Source organism: Poecilia mexicana, unplaced genomic scaffold (assembly GCF_051168715.1).
Source record: "Poecilia mexicana isolate PSO_F unplaced genomic scaffold, ASM5116871v1 scaffold_22, whole genome shotgun sequence".
NCBI classification, from domain to species: Eukaryota; Metazoa; Chordata; class Actinopteri; order Cyprinodontiformes; family Poeciliidae; genus Poecilia; species Poecilia mexicana.
Window position 1 is genome coordinate 5,109,183 of NW_028263391.1, and position 23,943 is coordinate 5,133,125.

The 23,943-nt window shown below is 38.2% G+C and overlaps 1 protein-coding gene across 5 annotated transcripts in view; it reads left to right on the plus strand.

Annotated features, from left to right (window-relative positions):
* Positions 1–23,943, plus strand: part of numb (NUMB endocytic adaptor protein) — a 53,715-nt gene that overhangs the window by 9,419 nt on the left and 20,353 nt on the right. For all 5 annotated transcript variants that reach the window (XM_088002734.1, XM_088002729.1, XM_088002731.1 and 2 more), the window contains exon 2: positions 21,809–21,945. In XM_088002734.1, the coding sequence (XP_087858860.1) occupies positions 21,820–21,945 (126 nt within the window). In that variant the 5' untranslated portion in view covers positions 21,809–21,819. The remainder of the gene's footprint in view (positions 1–21,808; positions 21,946–23,943) is intronic.

Here is a 23,943-nt window from a genome sequence, read left to right on the forward strand (position 1 = left end):
CCCTACTCGATTTTTATTTATGTTTCGTGAAGTAGGAAGTTGCTCTCATGTTTTCTGAAGTAGGAAGTTGTTTTTATGTCGTTTCCTTCAGTAGTTCTTGGTGCAGCGCCACCTCAGACGAGGAGGGGAACAGGGGTTTCGATTAATTTAGTTTGTTTGACCAGGCCAACCAAGCCTATGGGATTATCAGATGTGAAAACATTCTAAATATCAACAATAAACTCTCAGGGTTTTGGTTGTAAATTAGCAAAGTGTTGGGGTGACTGATTTCTGTAGATATAGGTGAGAGGAATATGAACAAACATTTACAAGTACATATTTTTCTTACTGTTCTTGGTGTCGCATCAGGTTTATTGTCAGCGTCCAGGAAGAAGATCACTGTTCCAGCAGCCCCTCACGTTGTGAGTTTCAAACAGAATTAATTTTCTGCTGCACATTTGTATCTCTACAGACTCCTCTGCCTTTTAAAAATGGATTCTTTATCCCACTTGTGGTTTCCAGGGAAGCTCCTTCTCGCTCTCGTGGGCCAACGTTTACCGGCGCTCGTTGCGTAACCGACACGAGTCTGATTCACATTCCTTTGGCTGCTGTTTATCTGTTAGATAACCGGGTCATGAGTAGGCAAGAAGACCCAACGACGAGAATACCGAAGGTCTTAATGAAGGTCATTTTCCAACTACGACGGTAGATTTGTGGCGGTGAGATGGAGAATCCTGGGTTGCGGCGGAGGTAGTACCTGCATCCAGCGCTGAAGCTTTGCCCAGTCGATGATGAAAGTTCCCCTCTGCCAGAAAGAGTCAATTATTAATGAGTTAAATATCATGTTCTGCCTTGAGTAAGAGGGGCATTTTTTTTGTTTATGAATCACTGCTGCTCCTTTTGCATTTGGACAAATGCCAAGATGAAAGTAGATGAAACGGGGTATGTCTGCTTCAGTCTAGATTCCTCTCTGAACATAAAGCAGAAAAAGTGAGTTTGGCTTTTTATTTCATCAGATATTATTATTATTATTATTATTATTATTATTATTTTTATTTCATCGGATATCGGGGAAAAAAAAAGTTTTCCGTTTGCATTAATAAGGAAGTAGTTTAGGCGTTTGGTGACAGGTGTCTGCTTGTGTTGTTACAATGCAAGACATGTCAAGCAGCAAGTTCACACACGGCACAGCCTTGCACCGTTCCTCAACAGCGAGCGGCCTGCAGAGAGGGGACGTCTGGCTCGAGAGACGGCCACTGTGCTGAGTCGACAGGAGGGGGACAATGCTGGCTTGTCGGCTCGGCCGCCTTTGTGCCGCGTTTCAGACAGGCCCACCATCGGCTTTTGGCTCCGCCGACATGTTGACTAGGCCCTCGCCTGGTGGTTGCTGACCCATTGTGCCCGCGGTGCCTGCAGCTCGTCAGGGCTCCGAAGGCCACCGATTATCCCGCAGTAATTGGTGCCTGGGCCCCGACTGATCAAAGGTGTCCAGCTGATTGTGGGGCCCTGGTAATTTTCCATTCTCTGATGCTCTGCAGTCGTTGCCTATTTGCCTGTTCATCTGACCCACTTACTTGCCTGGTTGCTTGTACTGTATCTGGGCAAAGAGGGTTGATGCTTGCCAGGATAATTATGCCTCTTTTTATTTTTTTAACTTAAGAAAAACTGTTATTAGCCAGCAAAAAGACACATGGAGTTTAAAAACAGTAAAAATGTCAAGTCTTGTTTCAGTTAGGCTTAAGCACTGGAGCTTTGCAGAGAGCCCAGCAGCCATGTGACTTGGCAAAGTTTTTATTCAACTTGTACACCTCAGTCATGTGCTTTTCAGGCTTTTTTATTAGTCAGGACTCTGCTCTTTGTCTGCTTTAACTTTATTAGTTTATCTCTGCTTCTCTTTATGAAGGTATGTAACATCCCTTCAAATTTAAGCTTAGATAACCTACTAATGGATCAGATATATACAGGGGCTGTTTCAATCTCTTGGACCTTAAAGCTCTGATCTGCCATTTTTTGGTCAATTTCTTTGGGAGCACTTTTAAGAACAAGTACATATTTTGGCATGAATGTAAAATTTTAACAATATTTTAAAAAGTTAAAACAATGATGTTTCAGAAAAATGGCCCTAAGTTTCTAAGTTGCTTTTTTTTTTTCCCTGCATCAACTAAAATTGCTTTTTTTTTTTCCCTGCATCAACTAAAAAAAATACAAAAACAAAAAAACCATTAGGTTATGAAACGGCAAATAAAACGCAACAAAAGAAAATGTATTTTATCTAAATTGTTTATGGGATAACAAATAATTTATGGAAGAGAGCAGTTGATATTACGCAGCTCTGCACTTAACCAGAACTTTAGTATGTCAAAACAAAACATTTTAAATTGTTTTTAGCATCTCATATTAGCATTTAGCATGGTTAGCATAATTAAATCAGCAAGCATTTCTATTTGTAGCCATCACTCATTTGTAGATTTAGTAGGGTATACCTTTCTTATAAGACATTTTTTTAACCTTGTCATCTCAGCTGTAACATGTTTAGCTTTATTTGAATCCTTGATGCGTTGCAGCAGCCAACACACGTCACTAGAAACCAGTTTCTAAAAGCTGCTGTCTTGCTCAATTCTTTTCAGAACGGCGTACTAACACTGAAACTAGCTGAGTCTTACTCACCGAGTTAACAGCAGCCACATCAAAGAGACCTGTTGTCAGTGCAACCTAGACATGGTGCATTCACTGTCAGGGGGGAGAAAACAGGGGATATTGTTATTTATCACCAATCAGGAACTGATTAGAGTAAAATTGGCCGATTCTGGTTACTGGCCAATTGCATTATTTTGAGGAAGTGTCCAACAGTTCTTAGGAAAAACTACTGGATCAGCTGTAAGTAAAGTGAACAAGCCTGCCAAGTTGCATATATTAGCCTAATAACGGCTAAGAATGACTTAACTGAGCCTTCTAATGTTTCATTCTGACTTGTATTGCTGCAGGTATGTGCAGGCCAAATACTGATCATTAAATGCATCAGTGTTTAAGTCTAGGGTAGCATCAACACACTGCATATATAATGATGTATTTTGTCTCTGAGTTAAATACAAATCAAATCAAACTGCACAGTTTTAGAATAAAATGCAGTCTAATGTTTGTTGGAGTAAAAGACTAAATTTGGAAAGTGTCTTTTACAGTTCAAAACCAGATATTTTCATACACGTGACACACTGTCTGAAGTTAAATCAGACTAAACTTCTCTGTTTTTCAGGTCACTTAGAAATAATTTTGAGAATTCTGTTTGCTAAAAGCCAGAAAACTTGGCGAGAATATTTGTTAGAAATTCTTTTTTGTAACTTTCATTGTGTTTTAAGGATTTAATTGGAGCAGGAACATCATTGACCTTGACACAATTTGTGATTTGAAACTGTCTTTTTAAGTTAATTCGTATTGTTTTTAGTTCCAAAGTGTGGTTGGAAAACATACCTGGAAAATGCTTGAAACCTGTTTGAATTTTGCTGTGGGAAAAGTGTGCGAACCCTGCTAAGTTAGGCTCATCACCATCAGTTTCTGAAGGCGTACTCTTTGCTTCACACTTGCTTTAGCTTTACCGAGAAATCTGCTGGGTAAATAACTTGACAGTTTTGCTCAGTCTACTGCGTATCTTGGTATTCAGCAGCCATTTATTTACAAATATCCCAGCCAGAGCACAGACAGAGCTAGACTCAGGTATGTGCAAAGAATCCCTGATGTGTGCAGCTCAACAGCTGCACACAGATTTTACATTCGACCCTTTTCAGTTGGCTTCTTGACATCAATGTAACCTGCTTTTTATTGTGGGGATTCCTGCTGCTTCTGTGGCCATGTCTTCCTTCCTTCTTTTCAGTGGACCATGTCAGGCAGCTTATACAGGTGATAAAAGGTTACTGTGTGGTTTTAATTTTACTTTCTCAGCCAGATTAGAGGGCAGGTGCAGGGAGGAGAAAGGTATTTGGCCTTGACGCGTGTACTTGGAGCACGCATGAGTTTCTGTGAGTCGTAGTTTTGTCGGACAGCCAATGTGGCAACTGCATGTCTGTTCGCTCAGCAGGAAGTTCCTGTTCCACTCCGTACTCTCGTCACTCATGCTGCTAGACTAAATCTGCCACTGATACACAAACACACACATGCACACACACACAAGGTGAGTGCCACCAACCCGTGGTACGGTGTTGCTTTTAGACAAAAAGCTTCATCACTATTGGCATTTATCCTTTTCCTTCCCCCAATTTTGTAGTTGTAATATGTCTTTATACAATAATACAGCGCTTTACATAAGTGTGAATACTTGTGTTTTTATACATTTCAAACATCGTTTAAAGCATGGTTAGGTTCTGCAGCAATACCCCGAGCTTTGAACATCTCACTTTGCTTTTTGGCAAAACTGTGTGGCAGAAAAACTAACACCAACACCGTCCTCACAGTGAAAAATGATAGTGGCAGAAGCATAGTGTGGGTATAGTACAGCTCGTCATATTTAATGAGAAGGTGGATTGAGCTAAATGCTGGATGAGAGCATCTTACTTGAAACTAGAGATATGCCTAATGTAATATGTCGTATTTTCTGGACTATAATCTGGAGTTTTTTCATAGTTTGGCTGTGTGTGTGTGTGTGTGTGTGTGTGTGTGTGTGTGTGTGTGTGTGTGTGTGTGTGTGTGTGTGTGTGTGTGTGTGTATTTTTTCCTCTTCATGATGCATTTTTTGACTGATGCGTTAAATGTTAATTCATACTGACCGACATGAGCCATGGATTAAATATTTACCGTCTCAAGCCATGAGGAAAGCTAACCTGCTGAAGGAATATGGACTATGGCCAGAGCTGGAGGAATGACTCCACAGTTGGGTGCTTAAATATCGCTGCCAGGCTTTTGAACAGTGCAGCTACGTCTCTTATTCCTGGTACTTACCAAGGAGGTGAATATATGTCTTTGCAGGTGGGCATTCTTGGTGCCGCCTCTTTATCGTCCTGGACTTACTGCAGGCGTCTCCGCTTCACTGCACACTTCATCGGCTATGGTAGAAAAATTTGATGAAGTAGCACAGATTGTCAGAACACCAGGGAAGCAAAAGCATTCCTGACCAAGCTGATAAAGCTCGGACATTGGAGTGTCAGAAACCGCCAGCAGACTTTCAAGCCAGCAACTGAAACACAACGTGTCACCGGAGCCTTCCATCAACATGGACGAGATCAACCTCACGTTTGACAATTTCTAAAATAAAGTTGAGTCATTCTCCGGAGAAACTTATAGTCCAGAAAATACAGTAATTAAGTGTTAAAAAGCAATGATTGAGAATAAACCAGGACTCACATTTTTCCTTCTGCTTTCTAGATTCACTGACTATCAAATTCTTTTAACTCTATCATTTCTATTGATTCCCTTTCTTCTTTCATGCTTCACTTTGTGTGCATTTGTGTCTTTGTCCTCCTCTGCATCTGTGTGTGTACAAACTTATCTGAATCTCATTCCAACATTAGGATGTTTATCTGATTTATCAAAACGAGTCAAAATGCATGGGGGTAAAAAAGGTTCCCAGCAGAGTTTTGAAGGATTCATCCCCCCACCGCTCCCCCTAGCAATCTCTAGATGGTGATGGGGAAGTCACTGAAGAGTGACAGGCCTTTATCACAATGTGAAGACCATTAACCTGCACACTGACACCATTCTTCACTGCGACGCTTCTAGTGCCTGACATATGCTCAGCCAGCCAGCTCAAATTATCTTTCTTGACACACAAATTAACACATGGAAACGAATCCAGAATGCAAATGTTTCTCAATCAATAATAAAAAAAAGACTATTGACCTGTTCTTTTTTTCTTTCTTTTCTCCCCTCTGCTTTGCAAAAGCGATGTAAATTATTATAATGAAATAAATTATGCTGCCTGGTCAGAGGAACCACATAAACGCTATATTTTTAATAGCTTTCATAGAAGTCACAGCCACGGCAATTATGCTTTTGAGTTGAAACCGTATCAGGCAGGATCAACCAGTAATATCTGTGCAGTGAAATTCCCCTTGGTTTGGTCCAGGAGATCATTTGGGGAATGCATTAATTTGTCTGCAATCACTGAATCATTTCTTTTTCTTTGTAGTTTTGCTTTGATGCCCAAATGAACGCGTCTTTATGGTTTATGATCACATAAATGTTCTTATTTACTGATCATTTATCTGCAGTCGATGGGCAATTCATTTCACTTTAAACAATAGGGCTAACCTCTCCTTACCCTCTCTAGGAAGTGCACTTAAATGCACTTTCAGTAGATACATTTTCACAGGAAATTATTTTTGAAAATAAATCTACTTAGAGCTTAGTTTCAACTCAATTCAAACTGTTTTATTTTGGCTGAGGAATCTGTGTTATTCATTATAGTACCTTATTTTATCTTTACCTCCACTAACTGTTTTTCTGTAGCTTTGATGAGTTGTTTGACAATCTGGATGCTCGTTATGTGACCATTATATTCAGATGCAGGGGGTTTATAGTTGCCTGACTGTCAGCGGTAATGAGTAATGTTTCAAACAAACTTGTCTCTGCAGTTTCACCCACCCAGTAGGCTTTAAATCAGAAACGACGGGGCTGCTGTCGGTGGGTGGAAGGTAACCGTCAGAGCTTTGATGAAGGATCGCTAAAGCGCAACGCAACATCTGTGTAAAATTTACCACAGATTGCTTTAATTGTGTTGTGTTATCGCTGATCATCCTGTGCAGTTTATGTTTTTTTGTGAATTAGTGGCTTGGCAGGAGTGTACTTGGTTGTCATGATTAAGGAGGCCTTTCAGTGTCAAAGTTAGACATTTTGGGATGGAACATTTGTGTATTTCATGAAGTTTGTAGGAACATGACTTCATTGTTGTAAAATATGTTGTAATTTTCCTCTTTTACCTAGAAGTTGTTTGTAATGCATAATAAGTCAACTACTTCAAAAAGTCAATCTCTATAGTATATTTTTCTCCTTCGGCGATATTTTTTCCACCTGCTCAATGCTTTCTGAGTCGATGAGATGGGTAGGTTATAGCGAACACGAGCCTATAAGCAAAACAGTCCTTAAGGGTGACTAGCGCAGCCCACAAAACTTGGTTTGAGGCAAACTACCTCAAAGTTTTCATGTGCCGTTGTACTCGAGTTATTTGCTGAAACAAACATGATTGACTCGCAGTTTACTGTGTACCGTGTCAGCTGGAGCTAACATTATTAGCAGCAGCTAACGCAAAACCAAATGGAAAAACTTACATTTGTAAAATGTAAGTTCACTGCTTGTAACTGCTTTTGCTTTGTTGTTTTTACAACAGAATTAAATATTTCTCAAATAAAAGCTTTTGTTACAGGTAATTGTGGATTCTTTTAACACCTCACTACTATTAAAAAATGGCTAACTTTGCGTGTTTCTACAGTAATAACTTCCACATGAAAGAGTGTCATCAACAACGAGCTAGCACTTAGACATAGTGCATTCACAGGTCAGGAAAGATTGTCAGTAACTTGAGTTGTTGCAGTTCAAAGCCGTAGGAAGTAGATTCATGCTATTAAATGCGAGCAAAAATGTAGGGGCAATATCTAACCACATAATATGACAAAAGAAAGTAATGAAATAACGTCACATTAACTTGTTTGTAAGGGAAGGCTTGGCATTATGGAGTTGATATAGAGTAAGTATGTTTGTGTTAAATTGCTCACTGTATTTGAGCATGGCAGCAGTTTAGCTTGTTTGGCTTGTCAGGGAATGTTGACATTTGTGACTTTGACCAAAGTTCTGATAATACTGGAGTCCCCGCCTCCTCACGTGCGGTGTCGGCTTGCATCAGCTGTTTAGACCCAGATGGGGTATTTTCCATGTTTTCGATCACTACTTCTTGGACTGGATTAGTTTAACATCTTAGACCACAATGCTTCCTCTGAAACTTGTATAAATATCTTTAAACCTGTACTCTCGCAGTGAGACTGCCACATGTAGGAGTAATGGATCACGCATTAACAGCAGCTGGTGAATATGTAACGTTGGCGGGGTTTCTTCTGGTCATTGCTGTGTACAGAGGAAATGCTATGTGTGCACAATTCACCCTGGTTTCTTCTGATTCTCCCTCTTTCTTGGCTGTTTTTAGAAAACTTGTTTGGTGCTTCCTCTGCTTAGTCTTCGTGAGATACTTTTTCACTCACATTTTTTAACATTTTCATAAAAATTTTAACATTTTTTGCATTTGGAAGAAAACAACACTGTCAGCGTCTCCAGTCCAGGTGTTGTGTCTAATTCCAAGGTGGTCAAAGTGCCAATAAAGCAAAAACATTTTCAAGATCCCTTGATTGTCTCTGATTTTTGATTGGCATGTCAATTTAGTTTTTTCTTTTTTTCTCTTAAGTTATTACATCAATAAATATCTTCCTCTTTCTGTCTACTCTGTAAACTCATCCACCAGTAGTATGTACTTAGAACATCAGATAAAGGTTACGGTCATTTGCTTTTATGCATAGTTGAGGGTCATCATGGATGACCTTTATTTCCTTTTGGATTCAAAATGACTTCCTCTATTGAAATAATGGTGGTAAATATAGTTGCTAGATGTGCCATCGTTTTTAAATCACTTTAAATCATCTCAGATTTCCTTAATTTTGGGAAATTGGTGACTGGCCAATACGGACATGAAAAACTGATTTTATCCACTCCCAGGAAGGCTTGAAAGTGAGCCACTGTTCCCTTTGCTCTGCTTTGTGACTTCACTTTTACAAGGTTCTTTTCTTTTTCTGAGGTCTTCTGCTTTCTATCATAACTGCATTTCCATTACAAACTTTATTTATATTTTCCTAATTTACTCGATGAGTCATTAAAAACCATCCCACATTGACAACATCAACATCCGATTGTTGATCACATGCCTTGTGATGCTTTAAAAGTATTTCCATTGCAGTTTTACAAAACACCAATTTTAATACGTCTGAAAAACCACCTAATCCTAGCGCAAAAAAATGTTGTGAAACATGGGTTTTTATTAAAATTGCCATGTTTCCATTACGAAAAATTATGTTCGTACTTCCAATTTGTGCCCTTATACGGTCAATGGAAACACGGCTAATAAAAAGGATTAAAGAAAAAGATATCTGTTTCCATTCAACCAGCAAAGAAAGTAAGATCCATCTGGTTGGGTACGGCACCGAGGCATGGATCACACAATTACCTTTCGGCTCCATGAAGATATTTTTCCACGGCTCCCACATGAGTTAGTACCTATTGTATTTTCAGCAGCAGCTTCCAATAAATAGAAAGGAGAATTGATGGAGTCGGATGCTGGGAACACTACATCAAACCGCTCCTGGCTGGCCATTGCTTTCAGTCCCCTACTTCTCCAAGCGGCACAACGACTGTGTTTACACCTTCTTCTAGTGATTGAAACGCCTCTCCATTTGAGGTCTCCTCTGGCGAGATTCTTTGGAAAAACAATCTCTGAATGGATCTATTGGGTGAAAACAAGGATTATAAATCTTGAGGACGACTTGTTGACATCCTGTGTGGGGAAACATCGCAGATCCTGATTGATTTTAGTCTGTGAATCATAACCGGGGTACGCCTGTGGGGAGATGATACAGTGACAAGTGATTTGTGAGGATTCTACCCTAGATGCTTAAATGTGGCCTCTGCCGCTAACTCTTAAGTGAAGTGTTAAATGGTGTGCTAGCTGGTCAAGCTGCTCTTAGTCTGGACATAATCACCACACTTGGAGAGAGACGGTATGGATGGTATGGATGTGCAACTGTAAGATCTGGTCCATATGTTTTATTTGTTTGTCTGCCAGACTTTAGCTTAGGAAATAAGGGTCACTGTGTCATTCTGAGGGCAGAGAACAGATTCACCCTGTAATCATTCAGTGGCGGACAGGGAGCTTGTCAGCAGGTCAAACAGTGGCTAACACTCCTATTCCCTCCATTTCCTTCCTCTGTAGCATTCCATCCATCTACACCATGGCCTTATCACTTGCTCTCTTGTAGTTGAGGATTTAGCTTGGCCTGGTTCAAAGAATAGATGTTCTACCCGGCCTGGGTCAGTACGTTAGGTATTACAACGAAGAATAGGAAATTCTTACATTTATTTAAAAACACGGTCAAATTGTGCAGAATTTTACACCGTTTGTCTTTCTGCTCTACATAGAGCGATACAAATTAAATAAGACTTGATTAGCTGATTGGGAACAGCCTGAATTCAACTGTATCAGACATGCTGCTTGTAGTTTGTCAACAGCAGTTTTAAAACGACTGTTAATTTAAATTAAATAAATTCATGTAAAAAATTAAGGTCTTATAATGACTTAAATTCAATTCAGAAAAGTAAGTTGGCCTTAAATACAATCATCACTGGTCTTAAACTTTGTCTTGGCAGGACTGCTTAATTGTATTTTCTACATGTTCTCTTTCCATCCGGCAAAAGGTCGAGTCACACGCAGACATCTTCATTGCATTATGTTACTCAATGCTAATACCCTTGCTAGCTAGCTTGGTAGCTTTTTTTGCATCTGTCATGGGTAAATGCAAATTTATCGCCTGTTGACTGGATAAAGTTTGTATATGTTATTTGAACTAAAGATATTAAATTCAATTGGTAATCGTTGTAGAAAGACTGTAAAAAGTTTTATATTTGAGTTTCTGAAACCTGCAGACACACTTTGATTATTCTATCAATTATTCTGACGATTAAAATAGCACTTACTGCAAATTTTTCACTTAACCACTTAAACTTACTTACATCAAAAATATGCCAAAAAATGCAAATAAATAATTCAGGACATTTATCTAAATAAGAAAATAAACATTTTATTGCCTAATATGTTGTAAGATGGCAAAGGATGCATCTGCAACTAATCAAATACTTACATTTTTTAATTATTTATTTCTTTTCTGCTTATCTTAACGTCAGTAAAGTGTAGTGCTAATCTGACAATTTCAATAAACCAATTAATAACTGGATCACAAAAACTCCTTAATAGAATAATTTTACAGAATTTGAATCAGGTGAAGATAACACTGTGTCACTTGAAGAGTTCTGTGTAGAACATATTCAGAGGCAAAGAAGGTTTTTTTTCCTATCTAAAATGCAAAATAAATATTTTTGTTCAGTTTTGGCTTAATTCTTCCCTGACTTTTTTTTTTTTTTCCCCCAGCAAATGGCCTTTTTTGAGCTGCAATGTAGTTACAAATTAATTGATTGCTAAATTACTTGACGATTATTTCAATAATTGATTAATCACAATCGCCTCAGGCCTAACATCTTGATGTAATCAACCCATACCTACATTTTACAGTTAATAATACTAACATTTTTTCTCTCACGTGTTTATCTGGCTTTCAGACAGTGCGATTGTTTCCGTTAGCATGCACATTCAGCCGGTTGAACCAGCCTGCAGACGAGCTCTGTACCTGACAGAAGTGATTCAGTCTGCGGTGCAGAGTGCGGTGAAAAAAGTGTGCTGATCATCAAAGCAGAGCGCGAGTGTGCTGAGCCTGGAGCTCAGTGATCGGCTGCTGATGACTTCCAATTATTTCCTCACAGTCTGCAATAAATGGTGGGATTTTTATAATTTAGCATTTTTCTACTGATTCGTTTACAGCTGGGAAAATAAGTATTTAAAGTGGTAATCTTTCATGTTTCCCACTTGGGTACACCTCAACTATGAGAGACAGAATCTACAAACAAAACCGAAAAATCAAACTATGATTTTAAAATGAATAATAATTAGCATTTTGTTGCATGAAATGAGTATTTAAGACAATACAGAAACATAACTTAACATGTACAGTTGCAAAGATCAGACGGTTTCCCCCACTGCTTATTGGCCTGTTGGTAAATTTAATGAAGAAGGTTCCAGAATGGGAAGATATTAAGGCTTTAAAAATGGCTCTGAATTGCATAACACCAACGGCATGATCTCTTTCCATACATTTGCATAATTGCATTATGTTTGCAGAAATGTCTTCAAATGCCTAAAAAGATGTCTTTGCATGCGCCCACATATTAGAATGCATTTTCAAATATGGGTCGTTTAAACATTCAATAAAGATGCAAAGGAAGAATTAATTTAACTGGCACAGTGCCGGCAAGGCAGATCTATTCCTGAGCAAGTGTTCAGTTATTTTGGCATGCTGCTATCACCATTTCTTTCTACACTGTCAGAACAAATATGGCACTTTTTGATTTTATTCAGATTATTCCAATATCTGGGATCTCACTGTGTTTTAAAAGAACAAACAAAAAACCAAATATTTGAAGTTTAGCTTTAGCAGCAAATGCTTTTGTTTCACAGTAATATCCATTTACTTCTCATGAAGACATCATGTCATATCTGGGGTATTGAATGGCCTCAATTTAGGTCAGTCTTCCCCCGAGTGTCAATGTGTATGACGGTAATTAATTTTGTGGTTTGATGCGACCCAGAACATTACATTTTGAGGAGTGACTTTGCTAATTAAGTGAGCCATTGGATCACTCATGTCTGAACCTGGACTCTCAATACTGGACTATTTATAAGTCAGTATAGAGAAGTACCGGTTTTGTGTATCTGCTTCCCTAATTCGTCATGTTTTGTCACCATAGACTTATTGAACCAAAACCACATTGTTCTATCTAGAGCTGCGGCTAATGATTTTTACTAGCTGATTAATTTGTGAATGTTTTTCAAAGTAACTGATTAGTCAATGGTTATTTTTAATCAACTTCTGCATTGTGTGGGGAAATTCTCTTACTAAATGTTTGTCAGGTCAAAAAAAAAAAAAAACCCTGCTAAGAATAGCAATAGTGCTGAATAATTCAGGTTTGACCAGTTTGATTCTAACATTTTAAATTAGAGCTCAACCTTTAAAAAGGTCCAAACTTTTTAAAGCAGTGAACTAACCTTTTTAATTCAAGTTCTGAATCACATGGCAACTTCATTAGGGTCTTAATCACATATTACAGTTGCTGTAAACAGCATTAACATGAGTAACTGGAATGGTATGTACTTAGCTGCTCTTATTCATTAGCTTTTGTTCCATAAAACTCCTGAAACATAACTGAAACTTGAGGGTAAACCATGTTACCAGTGTTTTGAGATGGTCATCAGAAATTAGCTTTTTTTTCTTTACCTGTTGCAATAAGCAATAAAGCAATTAATCACATGATAAATTAAAACAATTTCAGAAATTTCCATTTGCATGATTTTTTGCTTTTTCCTTTTTTCTTTCCCTCTGTCTACCAAAAGCTGGATGACAAAAGTCTGCAGTCTGGTGCTTTGGTCTGAGCTAGCCCCTTTTCTTGAAGGACAATTTTGTTTACAGAGATTTCATCATTCATTTTATTTATTGTTTTGTTTATTTATTTTGGTTATTTAAAATGACTTCCAGTTCCACTGATAAATGTTCATTAGAATCTGAAGTTTATTGATATTTGATCTTGCCATTACCTTTACATTACTTCAAAATGATCTCAAAACGACAATATTATCATTTAACGCAATAACTGCTGGGACAGTTTATTATCCTGCAAAATGTATTATTGTAACAGATCTAGTTATTTCATGTAACAATAAACAGATTTTGTCTTGGGAATGTGGCTGCTGAGCACTGTTCCACAACCCGGCGCCAAGTTCTCCGTCTCGGTTTTGTTCCATTTTCCGCCCCTTCAGAGGACACTTCCCAGAGGAGACATCTATTGATCAGTTTTGGTTTGATGCATTTTTAGCGCACCAGGCACAAGCCATGTTTATAGCAAGAAATAACTTGCTGCTCCTGTCAAATTAAGCAGCTGTCCATGCAGGTTGTCACCTTTTTTTCCCCACCCATCCAGAGTTGGAAAACACTGTGATATGAGATACTCTATTAGTTTTTGGTCCCAAATGGTGGAATTCTTATTACCCTTTCCCTTATGGGTCTCTTGTTAGCTTTGTGAAGCCAACATCCAACATATCCCCTTACCCACCTCCAGCTCTTCCTTGTTACACATTAAAAAAACTCAAAGCACACAGCACATCCAGACAAATTTGAGCTCCACAGTACCGGCAACGTCTGGGGTCAGTCTACCCTACGATTTGAGGATGCACAGTATTACTGTTGATCTTGAGGCTATAAATACACACAGAACAGAATTTCCAAAATGGGATAAACGGTATCGGCTGGCAAAAGCGGTGGGACAAGTGGAGAAAGGAGATTGTTGGATTGTTTTGTCTTGGACTGCTCCTCTTCCTCTCACTCTCACGCTCACTCCTACTTGTAGCCTCTCACTCCGTCCTTACTTTGAAACTCAACTGCTTTACTCATCCCTGGGAGCCTTCTGCAGGGATTAATCAGTTTTCCTGGAGAGATTATTCAAATACTATTACATCTGCAGCCTACTGCACCACAGCCCTCCCTCCTTCCTTCGCTCCTTCCTTCCAGGCACATCACAGACAAACGGGAGTCGACAAAACTCTTACTCCATCTATTTTATTTGTATATTCTGTTAGTTCTCTTTCTCTTTATTTCTCTCTCTCTTTTTAAAGTATGGTAATAATTGTGAAAAAAAGTGAGACCTAGTAGGACGTTTTGCCTTCTCCCGTTTACTCCGGAGTTGTGTACGTTCCCATGATTACAGAGTGGGTATAAATGGTTCTTATGTAATTGTTCTCATTAGTGGTAACAGTGGAGAAGCCAAGGGTTCTCACAGCACCAATGTACTGGAGCTCCGACAGGTCCAGCAGAGTACCGATCACTGCCTTTACTGCCCCACACGACCGCTTGACTCCAGCCCCTAATCGATGCCTTTTAACCTTTCTATTAGCCCTTTGTTGTATTTTACTTTTCAAGTTTTAAAATGTGACTTTTGATGCTTGAGATCATTTATTTTGGGAAGAAACAAACTCCAACCGATTGTCACAAAATTTGCAACAATTAGACCGAAAACACAAATTTAAACAGACATGTTTAAGCAATTAATTTTATAACAACCAATTAATCGATTGATGATGTGATGAATATGTTTGAAGGACAATTTTGTTTAGAGACTTCATTATCCGTTTTGTTTGTTAGGTTTGGTTGTGTGTTATTTTGGATAGTTAAAAAGATTTCCAATCCCAATGTGGAGTTTTCTACAGAAAATTAAAGGTTATTACCGTTTGAGAGGGCGAACTTACATTCAATATGTTACCTGAAAATGGTTTCAAAATAACAATATTATCATTTATGCCATTCATTTCCAGAACAATTTATTGTCTAGCAAATTTATCATGACAGACCTATTGTGAGTGTTTGGTCTATTGTTGGGAACAAAACAATTTAGGACAGTTTAAAAAAAAAACAACAACATTTTGTCTTACGGAAATCTTCATAAATCTTCAACTTTTTCAAGTTTTAGACATAACTTCACCTACAAATTTGATGTATGCATGTGACAGACCAGTAGAAAGTAGTGCATAATTTAAGTGGAAGAGCCGATGTATTTTCTGGACTAGCAGACCAGCTACTTCTTGAAAGAGAGAGAGAAATTGGTTGCACATCATGTTATAATTGACCAACCTCTCTGTACTCTGTGGAAGCCGTTTTTATTTCGTTGCACTTGCCGATCGCTTTAGTGTCTGTTGAGTTCTGCTTGTGGTTTGTAGCTTTTGCAACGCCACGACACTTCTCAGAAACATTACTTTACACACAAGACAAGCCGATTTCTTATATTTCTCCACTTCAAGCCACAAATGGTCTGTGGAGGACGTACCAACGGTTGTTTCAGTGCCGTTTCTGTGTAGTGAAAACAGTACAGAATTAGAATCCGCTATTTTTTTGGTTTCCGTATCTAATAATAGATTACAGTAGGTGGTATAAATACTAAAAAACTAAACATAACTACTTTTCTAGCTCTTCATGGTTTCATTCATCAGTTTCCATCCTTGTAATCTGCAGTTATTAACTACATCTTGCCTCATTTCTCTTCTCTTTTTATTTGTGTTGTACTGATTTTCCTGCCATTTTGTTTTTTTTCTAAGCTCTCGCCTGCTTTTCCATTTTCATACACCATGTTGCTTTTTTTTTTTTTTTTTTAGTTATTTGGCTAATCAAGGAGCTAAATGTACCAAACATGATTCACTCCTGCTATTGTGCAGCACTAACACACACTATACGCCGCTTCTTTGTGGCTTGTCCTTTTGGTTTTCTCTTCATTTAACAAAAAACACTATTTTCTGTCAGTTTTTCGTATAAAATCCTGATAGAATGCAGCAGCTTTAAAACCATAAAACTCTTACTGGAAAATCCTTGGAGTGACAATAAAGTCACCACCTGACAGAGTGACACAGTAATGCAGATTTATTACACAGTGCCATTGTTTGACATTAGACTGTGAACATATGTTGCACCTTGTTGACCTCCTGGTTTGTTTTCACAGTTGAATAATCCCTGACTCTTAGTGTTGACACAGATGTCAGATTCAGTAGTTGCTAAGCACTAAGGACCAAAACTGTGCCTGTGTATAATATTTAGTAGAAAAAAAGTAATGCACAGCTATTTAACTAATTTTGTAATTATTGCAGAACAGATTTTTTTTTTTTTTTTTTTTTACATCTTTTGAATTTTTCCCCTACCCTGTGTTTTTTATATACTGTGTTATTATGGTTACATCCTCTAAAAAGCTCATGTTTTTTTCCAAGTGAAGAAAAAGAATCACTCAATAGAAAGTCAACACCATAGGGCCGTTGTAGATCGGGGAGAGGGGAAAAAAGAAGTGCATTTCCGCCAAAAATACTCATAAAATTTGAGAAAAATCTAAAAAAAAAAAAAAATTATTTTTAGAAAAACCAAGGAAAGTTCTGAGCTCCAACATAAAAAAAATAATTAGCTTGGCTCACTGGAAGAAGAAATGCTGACTCTCAACATTTAAATATAGGCTTTAAATACCTTTCAAGTTTATAATTATCAAGCACAGGATTCACTCTTGAGCTGCGTTTGTGTGTAAAACATTGAGCACTAGTGAGGTATGAAAGGTTCATTATCAGAGGCTTGAATTGAAGCCCTTTGTTGTGTTTGGCTCCTCGCTGTGTGTCAGAAACTTCTGGCTCAGATCGCTGGCGAATGTGGATCCTTTACGGCTCAGTGCTCACTTTGTGCCCTTACCCTCTTGACCTCTTTCATGGAACAGTAGGATCGTCGAGTTGGATTAAGAGTAGCGAGTCATAAAACTCTGCAGCCGGAGTCGGATTTTGCCCTTTCCAGACACGTAGCATTCCGACATCCCAAGGTGTATGCAAACGCACGTTAAGTTCTAGTTTCTTATTTGCATAGGCTAGGCTAGGTCAAGCACCAGCGTTCTTCACAGATCCATACTTTGCAAAAGAATGCTGTCTTTTCCCACGCACATGAACAAACAGACTGTTTTCACCCGGATTCCCTCTCTATCTTTTGTTATCTCTTTTGCAGACAGGATCCTTAGGTGTGTGTGTGTGTGTGTGTGTGTGTGTGTGTGTGTGTGTGTGTGTGTGTGTGTGTGTGTGTGTGTGTGTGTGTGTGTGTGTATGTGTACGTGTGTACGTGGGATGGAAACTGGCAGGAAGGTGCAAAGGAATCTGGAAGATGAGTTATGTCAGTAGTTCTATTTTACCACATCACAATTCTGGGAAATTAATAAGCAAATATGTTTCCCCCCGTGTGTTTTAGTCTTTCTTTGTCTGTCTGCTTGATTTCTCTTTTGTATTGTATTTGTATTAATATTGGCTGATACCGATATTGAACCGATACGATCTCGGCAAGAATCATGCATATTTTTATTACTTATTTTGTAATGTGGAATGTTAGAAAAGGCTTGATCAAGTGAGATTACTCTAACAGAGGAAAATGATCAACAATAAGTATGAGAACAACTGACCCATTTATTATTAACCAATGGGTCAGCATGTGGGATACAAGCTCTGCTGGACGGAAAACCTGGCCTGGACTACATCCTGGAGCGGAATGCTTCTACATGCTTGTATCAGAGATTTTAGACGCAGACCCATATAACACTCGCTTTTTGACAGATATCGGACTGGGATTCCTGTATTCTTTGAAAGAGACATTAATTTTTAATCCATCAGAAAATGAAAGATTTACAAGAAAATATGTATGCGTCAAAGCATATATTCCTAAGCTTTATTTGATCATTACCGGATGTCAAAGAAAATGTTTCAAAGTACATACTGCTGGTTGATTCATTGTACGCTGGAAGTACTTCATTTTGATATTTTTAATTGATACAAGGATGATAAAAATCACATATCGATATGTATATAAATTCGATATTTCACCTGCCAATTACTGAACAGTCGATTAGGGAGATATTGATGGTTTAGCATTGAGGCCACTGCTTATAGTTAACCCAAGTTTTGTATCTTTATAACCGAGTCAAAACAATAATCAGTCAGAATATATTTCCCAGAGCTTGCTCTGCGTGATATTTCATTTGGTTTTCAGATGACTCCGAGTATTTTCGTGTCTTCATGGTAACAGATGCGCTAATTTTGTTGAGCCAGAGACTCGACGCAGACGGATCTGTTTTCCTTCAGTCCGCAGCGTGGAATCGTGCAGTCTGTCACAGGCACTGCAGTGAGCCCAAACATGATATGACCTAAATAAATGAGTTTAATAGAGGAGAGCAGGAGTGAGCCATGGAGCAATATTTATCCCCCTTGCGTGTCGTCTTGTTTTCAGACGCTGCTCCCGTCTGCAGGCTACCACTTTTCCAATATGCTCATTGGAGCTTAAGTGCTTGTATGACACTTAGAGCTGTACTTTCACTCCATTTTTTCTTCTAAACACCTGCTTTGGTGTCCATTTTCCTGGCTTATTTTCGGGTTCATGCTTAGAACATTTTCACTTTTGTCATATTGCCGCTACAAATTTTTATGTGTCTTGGGGGGATTTTGTTTGTTATACCAACACAAAGGACACATACTGTGGTGAAATAATTGGAATACATAGTTGACCTCTGTATTTGTGCATTTATATTTAGCTGCCCTAAGTCAACTTCTCTGTCCTTTCAGAAGAAAAGCTTCCCCACTCTGTGAAGCTACTGACACCACATTTCACACCATTTCTCTTTTATTTTATTTTTTTCTAAAATGGCCTCTCATGACTTCTTTCTAAAGGCCAAAATTGTGGAATGAACTGCTAATAGGCAAATATATGAATTTTTGCCGTTCCTCTAGTTACCATAGGTTTCCTTGTGTGTAGTTTTAGACGGTTGGCCATATTTTGGCCGGTTGCAGTTGTGCCAAATTCTCTCCCCTTTGTGATGACGGATTGAACAGCGCTCTGTGAGATGTTTGAAATTGCGTTTTTTTGTTGTTGTTTTTTTTTTAAATATCCAGACAGTGCTTTTAACTTCTCCACAACCTCGTCCCTTATCTATCGGCTGCATTGTTTGGCTTCCAAGTGGTCCAAGAAGGAAGCCTTGAGGAACCTCATAGTTAATTTTTTTTTACTGTTTTTAAAGAAGAAAAATAAACTTTTATATGCTTTTATAAAATTAGGAGCGCTTCAGGAGTACACTTACTACTTGAACTCATAGCAGTTAATAGTTATTTTTTTCCCTCCCCTCTCATTGCCTTCTGGGTGGTATCACAAAATCTTAGATTACACACTTCAAATAAATTAACTGCGTTGCATTTTGACTCAAGTTGTGCGTGAATCACGCGTGTGACTCACACTTACAGAGCAACTCCGACTCTGCTCTCTTCCTGACACAACAAGAGGTTTTGTGGCGTTGAGGTGTGCTTTGGCGCGATCGAACCCGGAAAGCTTTGTTTGTGTCCTGCCTGCAGAACTGCAGCCTGACATGGACAGATAAGAAGAAAACCTCAACCTGAAGCTCACTGTCTGCTCCCAGTCACTGCAGGACACGTTTCATTATGCAAGCAGTCAGCCAGAGTGTGTGCGTGTGCAGGTGTGTGTTCGTGGGGTCGGCTCTCCTGGATTACAGACTGTAAATCCCGACAGATCCTCATCAGTTCAGAAGTCAGCGGGTACAACTCGTTAGTCCAGCAGTTTGCTGTACTCATGTGTTGGAAGGGGGATTTCACGGCCGAGTGACTTTTGGTCCCCCCAGTTTTCTTGTTGATCTGGGAGATTTGAGCCAGGCTTGATGGACGGACCTCTCACTTCTAATTTGGATCAGCAACTTTTAATTGGGCCTCTGCTTTTCTTGTGCATCTTAATCCACACTCAAAGAAGAGAAGGAGTCCACATGGCAGTACTGTCACTTTAATTAAATGTGCTGGGGGTTTTTTTTCCATTCATTTCATTGTTTGAATCTCATTGAATATCTTATTTTCAGAGAACATTCCTTATTTTATTTATTTATTCATGTAATTATGAGGTAGAACAAAATTAAGGATGCATTTAAGTTTTCTTATTTTACATTCCATTGTTGAGCAGGAGAGCCAACAAAGGTCAAAGTGAAACCAGGATGCAAGTTCACAAACTGTTATGTGTTTAAGTAGTAAATGTGGTTTGTTCTTCTTTGTAGGTGTATTGTCTTCCAAATAAATTTGTTGACCTATATATATATATATATATATATATATATTTTAACTATTTTTTAAAACTTCTTGAGTCATATCTGTGTCTGATGAAGCAATGAGTAAACAGGGCTGCAGCTGATGCATGGTTTATTTTAGTTGTCTGATTTCTCGTCATTTTTTTCTCGATTAGTTCGGTAGTCAGAGATTATTTTTAACACTCTGCTTTCTGTTGGGACATCTCTCAGTAAATAAAAACATGACTTTGAAAATATATTTTTTTCTCCTATTTGATAAGAACTGAAATTCAGTATCTAAAATACTGAGTTTGAACCTGAAATATTTTTGTTCTTTTCTTGTTAGAGAAAAGAACTATTTACTAAAAGGCTATTTGCTATGAAAAGATAGATTTTTTATTTTCAAGTCAGAATCAAAGGCTGTGTTCAATAATTTTTTTAATTGTGTTAAACGAATATGTTTTATACTACCTAAAACATGGCATATAACTATTCATTTAATCTTATTATATAAATATTCCTGGAACTTGTCATGTATTTCACATGTGTCTGGTATTTTATAGAATTTTATGCACAAACCTGCTTTTGTTTCAGTATAAACAGATGAAATTTGACAGAATATGGAACCTTATTGAATTATTATAAATAAATGTTTTCTGTTTGTTTATAGACTTTTTCGCGTCACTCACATAATTTAAACAAAATCTCTAGGCAGCTTTTAATAGAAAAATTGGTTTCTGAATCGAATTGTGATCCTAAAAAGCTAGCCACTGAAAGATTTGCATCTATAATAATAATAATGATAATAATACATTAGATTTTTACAACACTTTTTCAGACACTCAAACATGGTTTACAAGAGGAAAAATCAGAAATAAATGCATAACCCAAATTTTGTAAATATTTATTTTTATTTTATTTTTATATAATTGTATTAAATAATATTTATTAATTGGAAAATAATCGATTAGAATTTCTTATTAATATCTTGCTCATAGAACAAACAAAGTGTTGGCGGTTTCTTTTGCCCACATGACCAGCAATAAGTGGTAACATGTGGGGGAGGGGCAAGTGTTACATTATTCAACGTAGTCAAATCAAATGTATTTGCATTTTTTCTCCCATTAAGAGACTTTGAAACACAGGAAAGGCAGAACGGATAATTTTGGCAGGTTGATGAAACAAATTGGTAGATTGTGATACTGGCATTTGCTAGTATCCATCGTGTGTTTCACCTTCAGAGTTGTGAAGGGATTATTATTATTATTATTTTCCTTCCAAGATGGTGGTATATTCCTTAAATGAACTCCCCTTCTGCCCTTCGCAGGGAGCTCCGCGATGAATAAGCTACGGCAGAGCTTCCGGCGCAAGAAAGACATCTACGTGCCGGAGTCGAGCCGGCCGCACCAGTGGCAGACGGACGAGGAGGCGGTCCGCAGTGGCAGATGCAGCTTCGCAGTCAAGGTGACTCTCCTCCTTCCCCCATTACTCTCCCCCGTTTTGTAGCCGGGATACAAACGCACCTGAAATCACTCATTTTACAAACACTACTTGACTGGACGCGGCGCTGACCTTAAACTGCAAAACAACCGAAGCTCAGAACTTCTCCTTGGCGTCGAACTCCGCTGCAATTAATCAAAAGCTCTCAGAGGATGAGAACGCAACTTTAATCTAGGTTACAGTTCCGTTAAAGATAAACACAACGCTTCCTGATCTCGACAGCTTTCCACCATAACTTGAATAAAGGTACACTATGACATGAAAAGTTACAGTTGATCAACATTGCCAATAGCAGATGGCTGGTCTGTGCGAAAAAGGGGCTTGTCCATGTAGCAGCACTCTGACCTGCTCTCCTGCAATTGATGAAGTGGAGAGTTGGACTTATTTTGGAAACACAGTCTTCCACTTTTGCAAACAGAAGTGCAACGGTACGCTTCCTCTCATCACATGGGGCCAAATGGTCACCTCATTCCAAGAAAAGGGAGAACTGAAGACCTGGGTTTAGTGAGAGGGAAGTTTTTTTGTTTTTTTTTCACATAACTGACTTTGTAGTTCTTTATTTGATGGAAATCTCCCTAATTTACAACAGGGTTGAATTAATGATGAAATCTAAGGCACTAGGGTTACAGTAAGACAATGTAGAGATTTGTGTAACTGCAAATTTGCATTTAGATTGTTTAAAACAGACATGCTGAGTCGGTTCCTTTTTTTTTTTTTTTTTTTTTTTGAGGTTCAGCAAAATCGTGGTAATTAAATCCAGCTTCAGCAGCCACAGAATTCCAGGTATATTTTCAGCTTTAAAATCAAGTAATCACTGTTTCCCACAAAGTACTTGAAGCAGGATTTATTTATGAGCAATTGGTGATGCACCAGTGGCACTTCTCCAGGCCGATGTTTGCAGTTTTACTTGGTTGAACACAGAAAATGTTTGCAGATCCTTTGATAAAGGTTATATTTTTAAATCCAACAGAAAACAAAAAATAATTGCAACATCATCACAAGTCGTAGAACGCATCTCAACACCCAATCCTTGTTTAATTTGTGCATCGTTTTCAGTTGTTAACAGTCTTGAACAGACATTACACAGTGCAGTGATAACATTTTCTGGTTTAGTTGAGACGCTTACATAAATAGAAAAGATTAAATAAGAACGTTTCCTTTCCTCTGCTCTTCCTCTCATTATGGGACAATGCAACCTACCATGCTGCTCCTCTGTGACCCTCCTCCCCTTCCTGTTTCCAGACTCCCTCTCTAGGTGCCTCAGAACGAGGCGAGTTGTGTGTAAGTTGTTGCTGTGAGATTATCACCGACTGCAGTGTCGTGTAGCACACCGAGAGCAGGAGAGGATGGACGCCTGCATGTAATTTTATTTAGGGGTAAAAAATTACGGAGACAAATTCATTCCACTTTTTTAAGAACTGTATTAGTAAAATGGTTAAAAGTATGTTTACCTTTATTCTTAATAAATTTGAACTTCTTTCAAGTCGGTCTGTTTCATAAAACCCCTGAAATTGGTGTTAAAGCTGGTGATTTTAACAAAATAAAGTACGAATACTTCTATAAGGCACTGTGCTCCATTCTTTATGGTCCTTTTTAAGGTGTCGGTGGAATCATGGTAAAATCAAATTGGCAGAGTAATTTGCAGCAGCGTTCTGTGAAACATGTAAAACCAGAGTGTCCACACATCCTTAAAAAGTCTTAAATTCAAGCATGTCTCAAATTCACTTGATAAAATGCATGTTGGACTTAAAGACATTAATCACAGGTCTTTAAATTCCATTTAGTCTCAATTTTTGTTTCTCCTTGGGGCTTTTCTGCTTCATTACATTCTGAGACTCGCGACAGTTGAGGCTACCAGTAACTAGCTAGTAAAGTACCCTCACTAGCTTGCTAGCTTTTTTACATCCATCATGGGAAAGTGCAAATATATTGCCAATTTGTTATCTTTTGTGAATTTCTGCC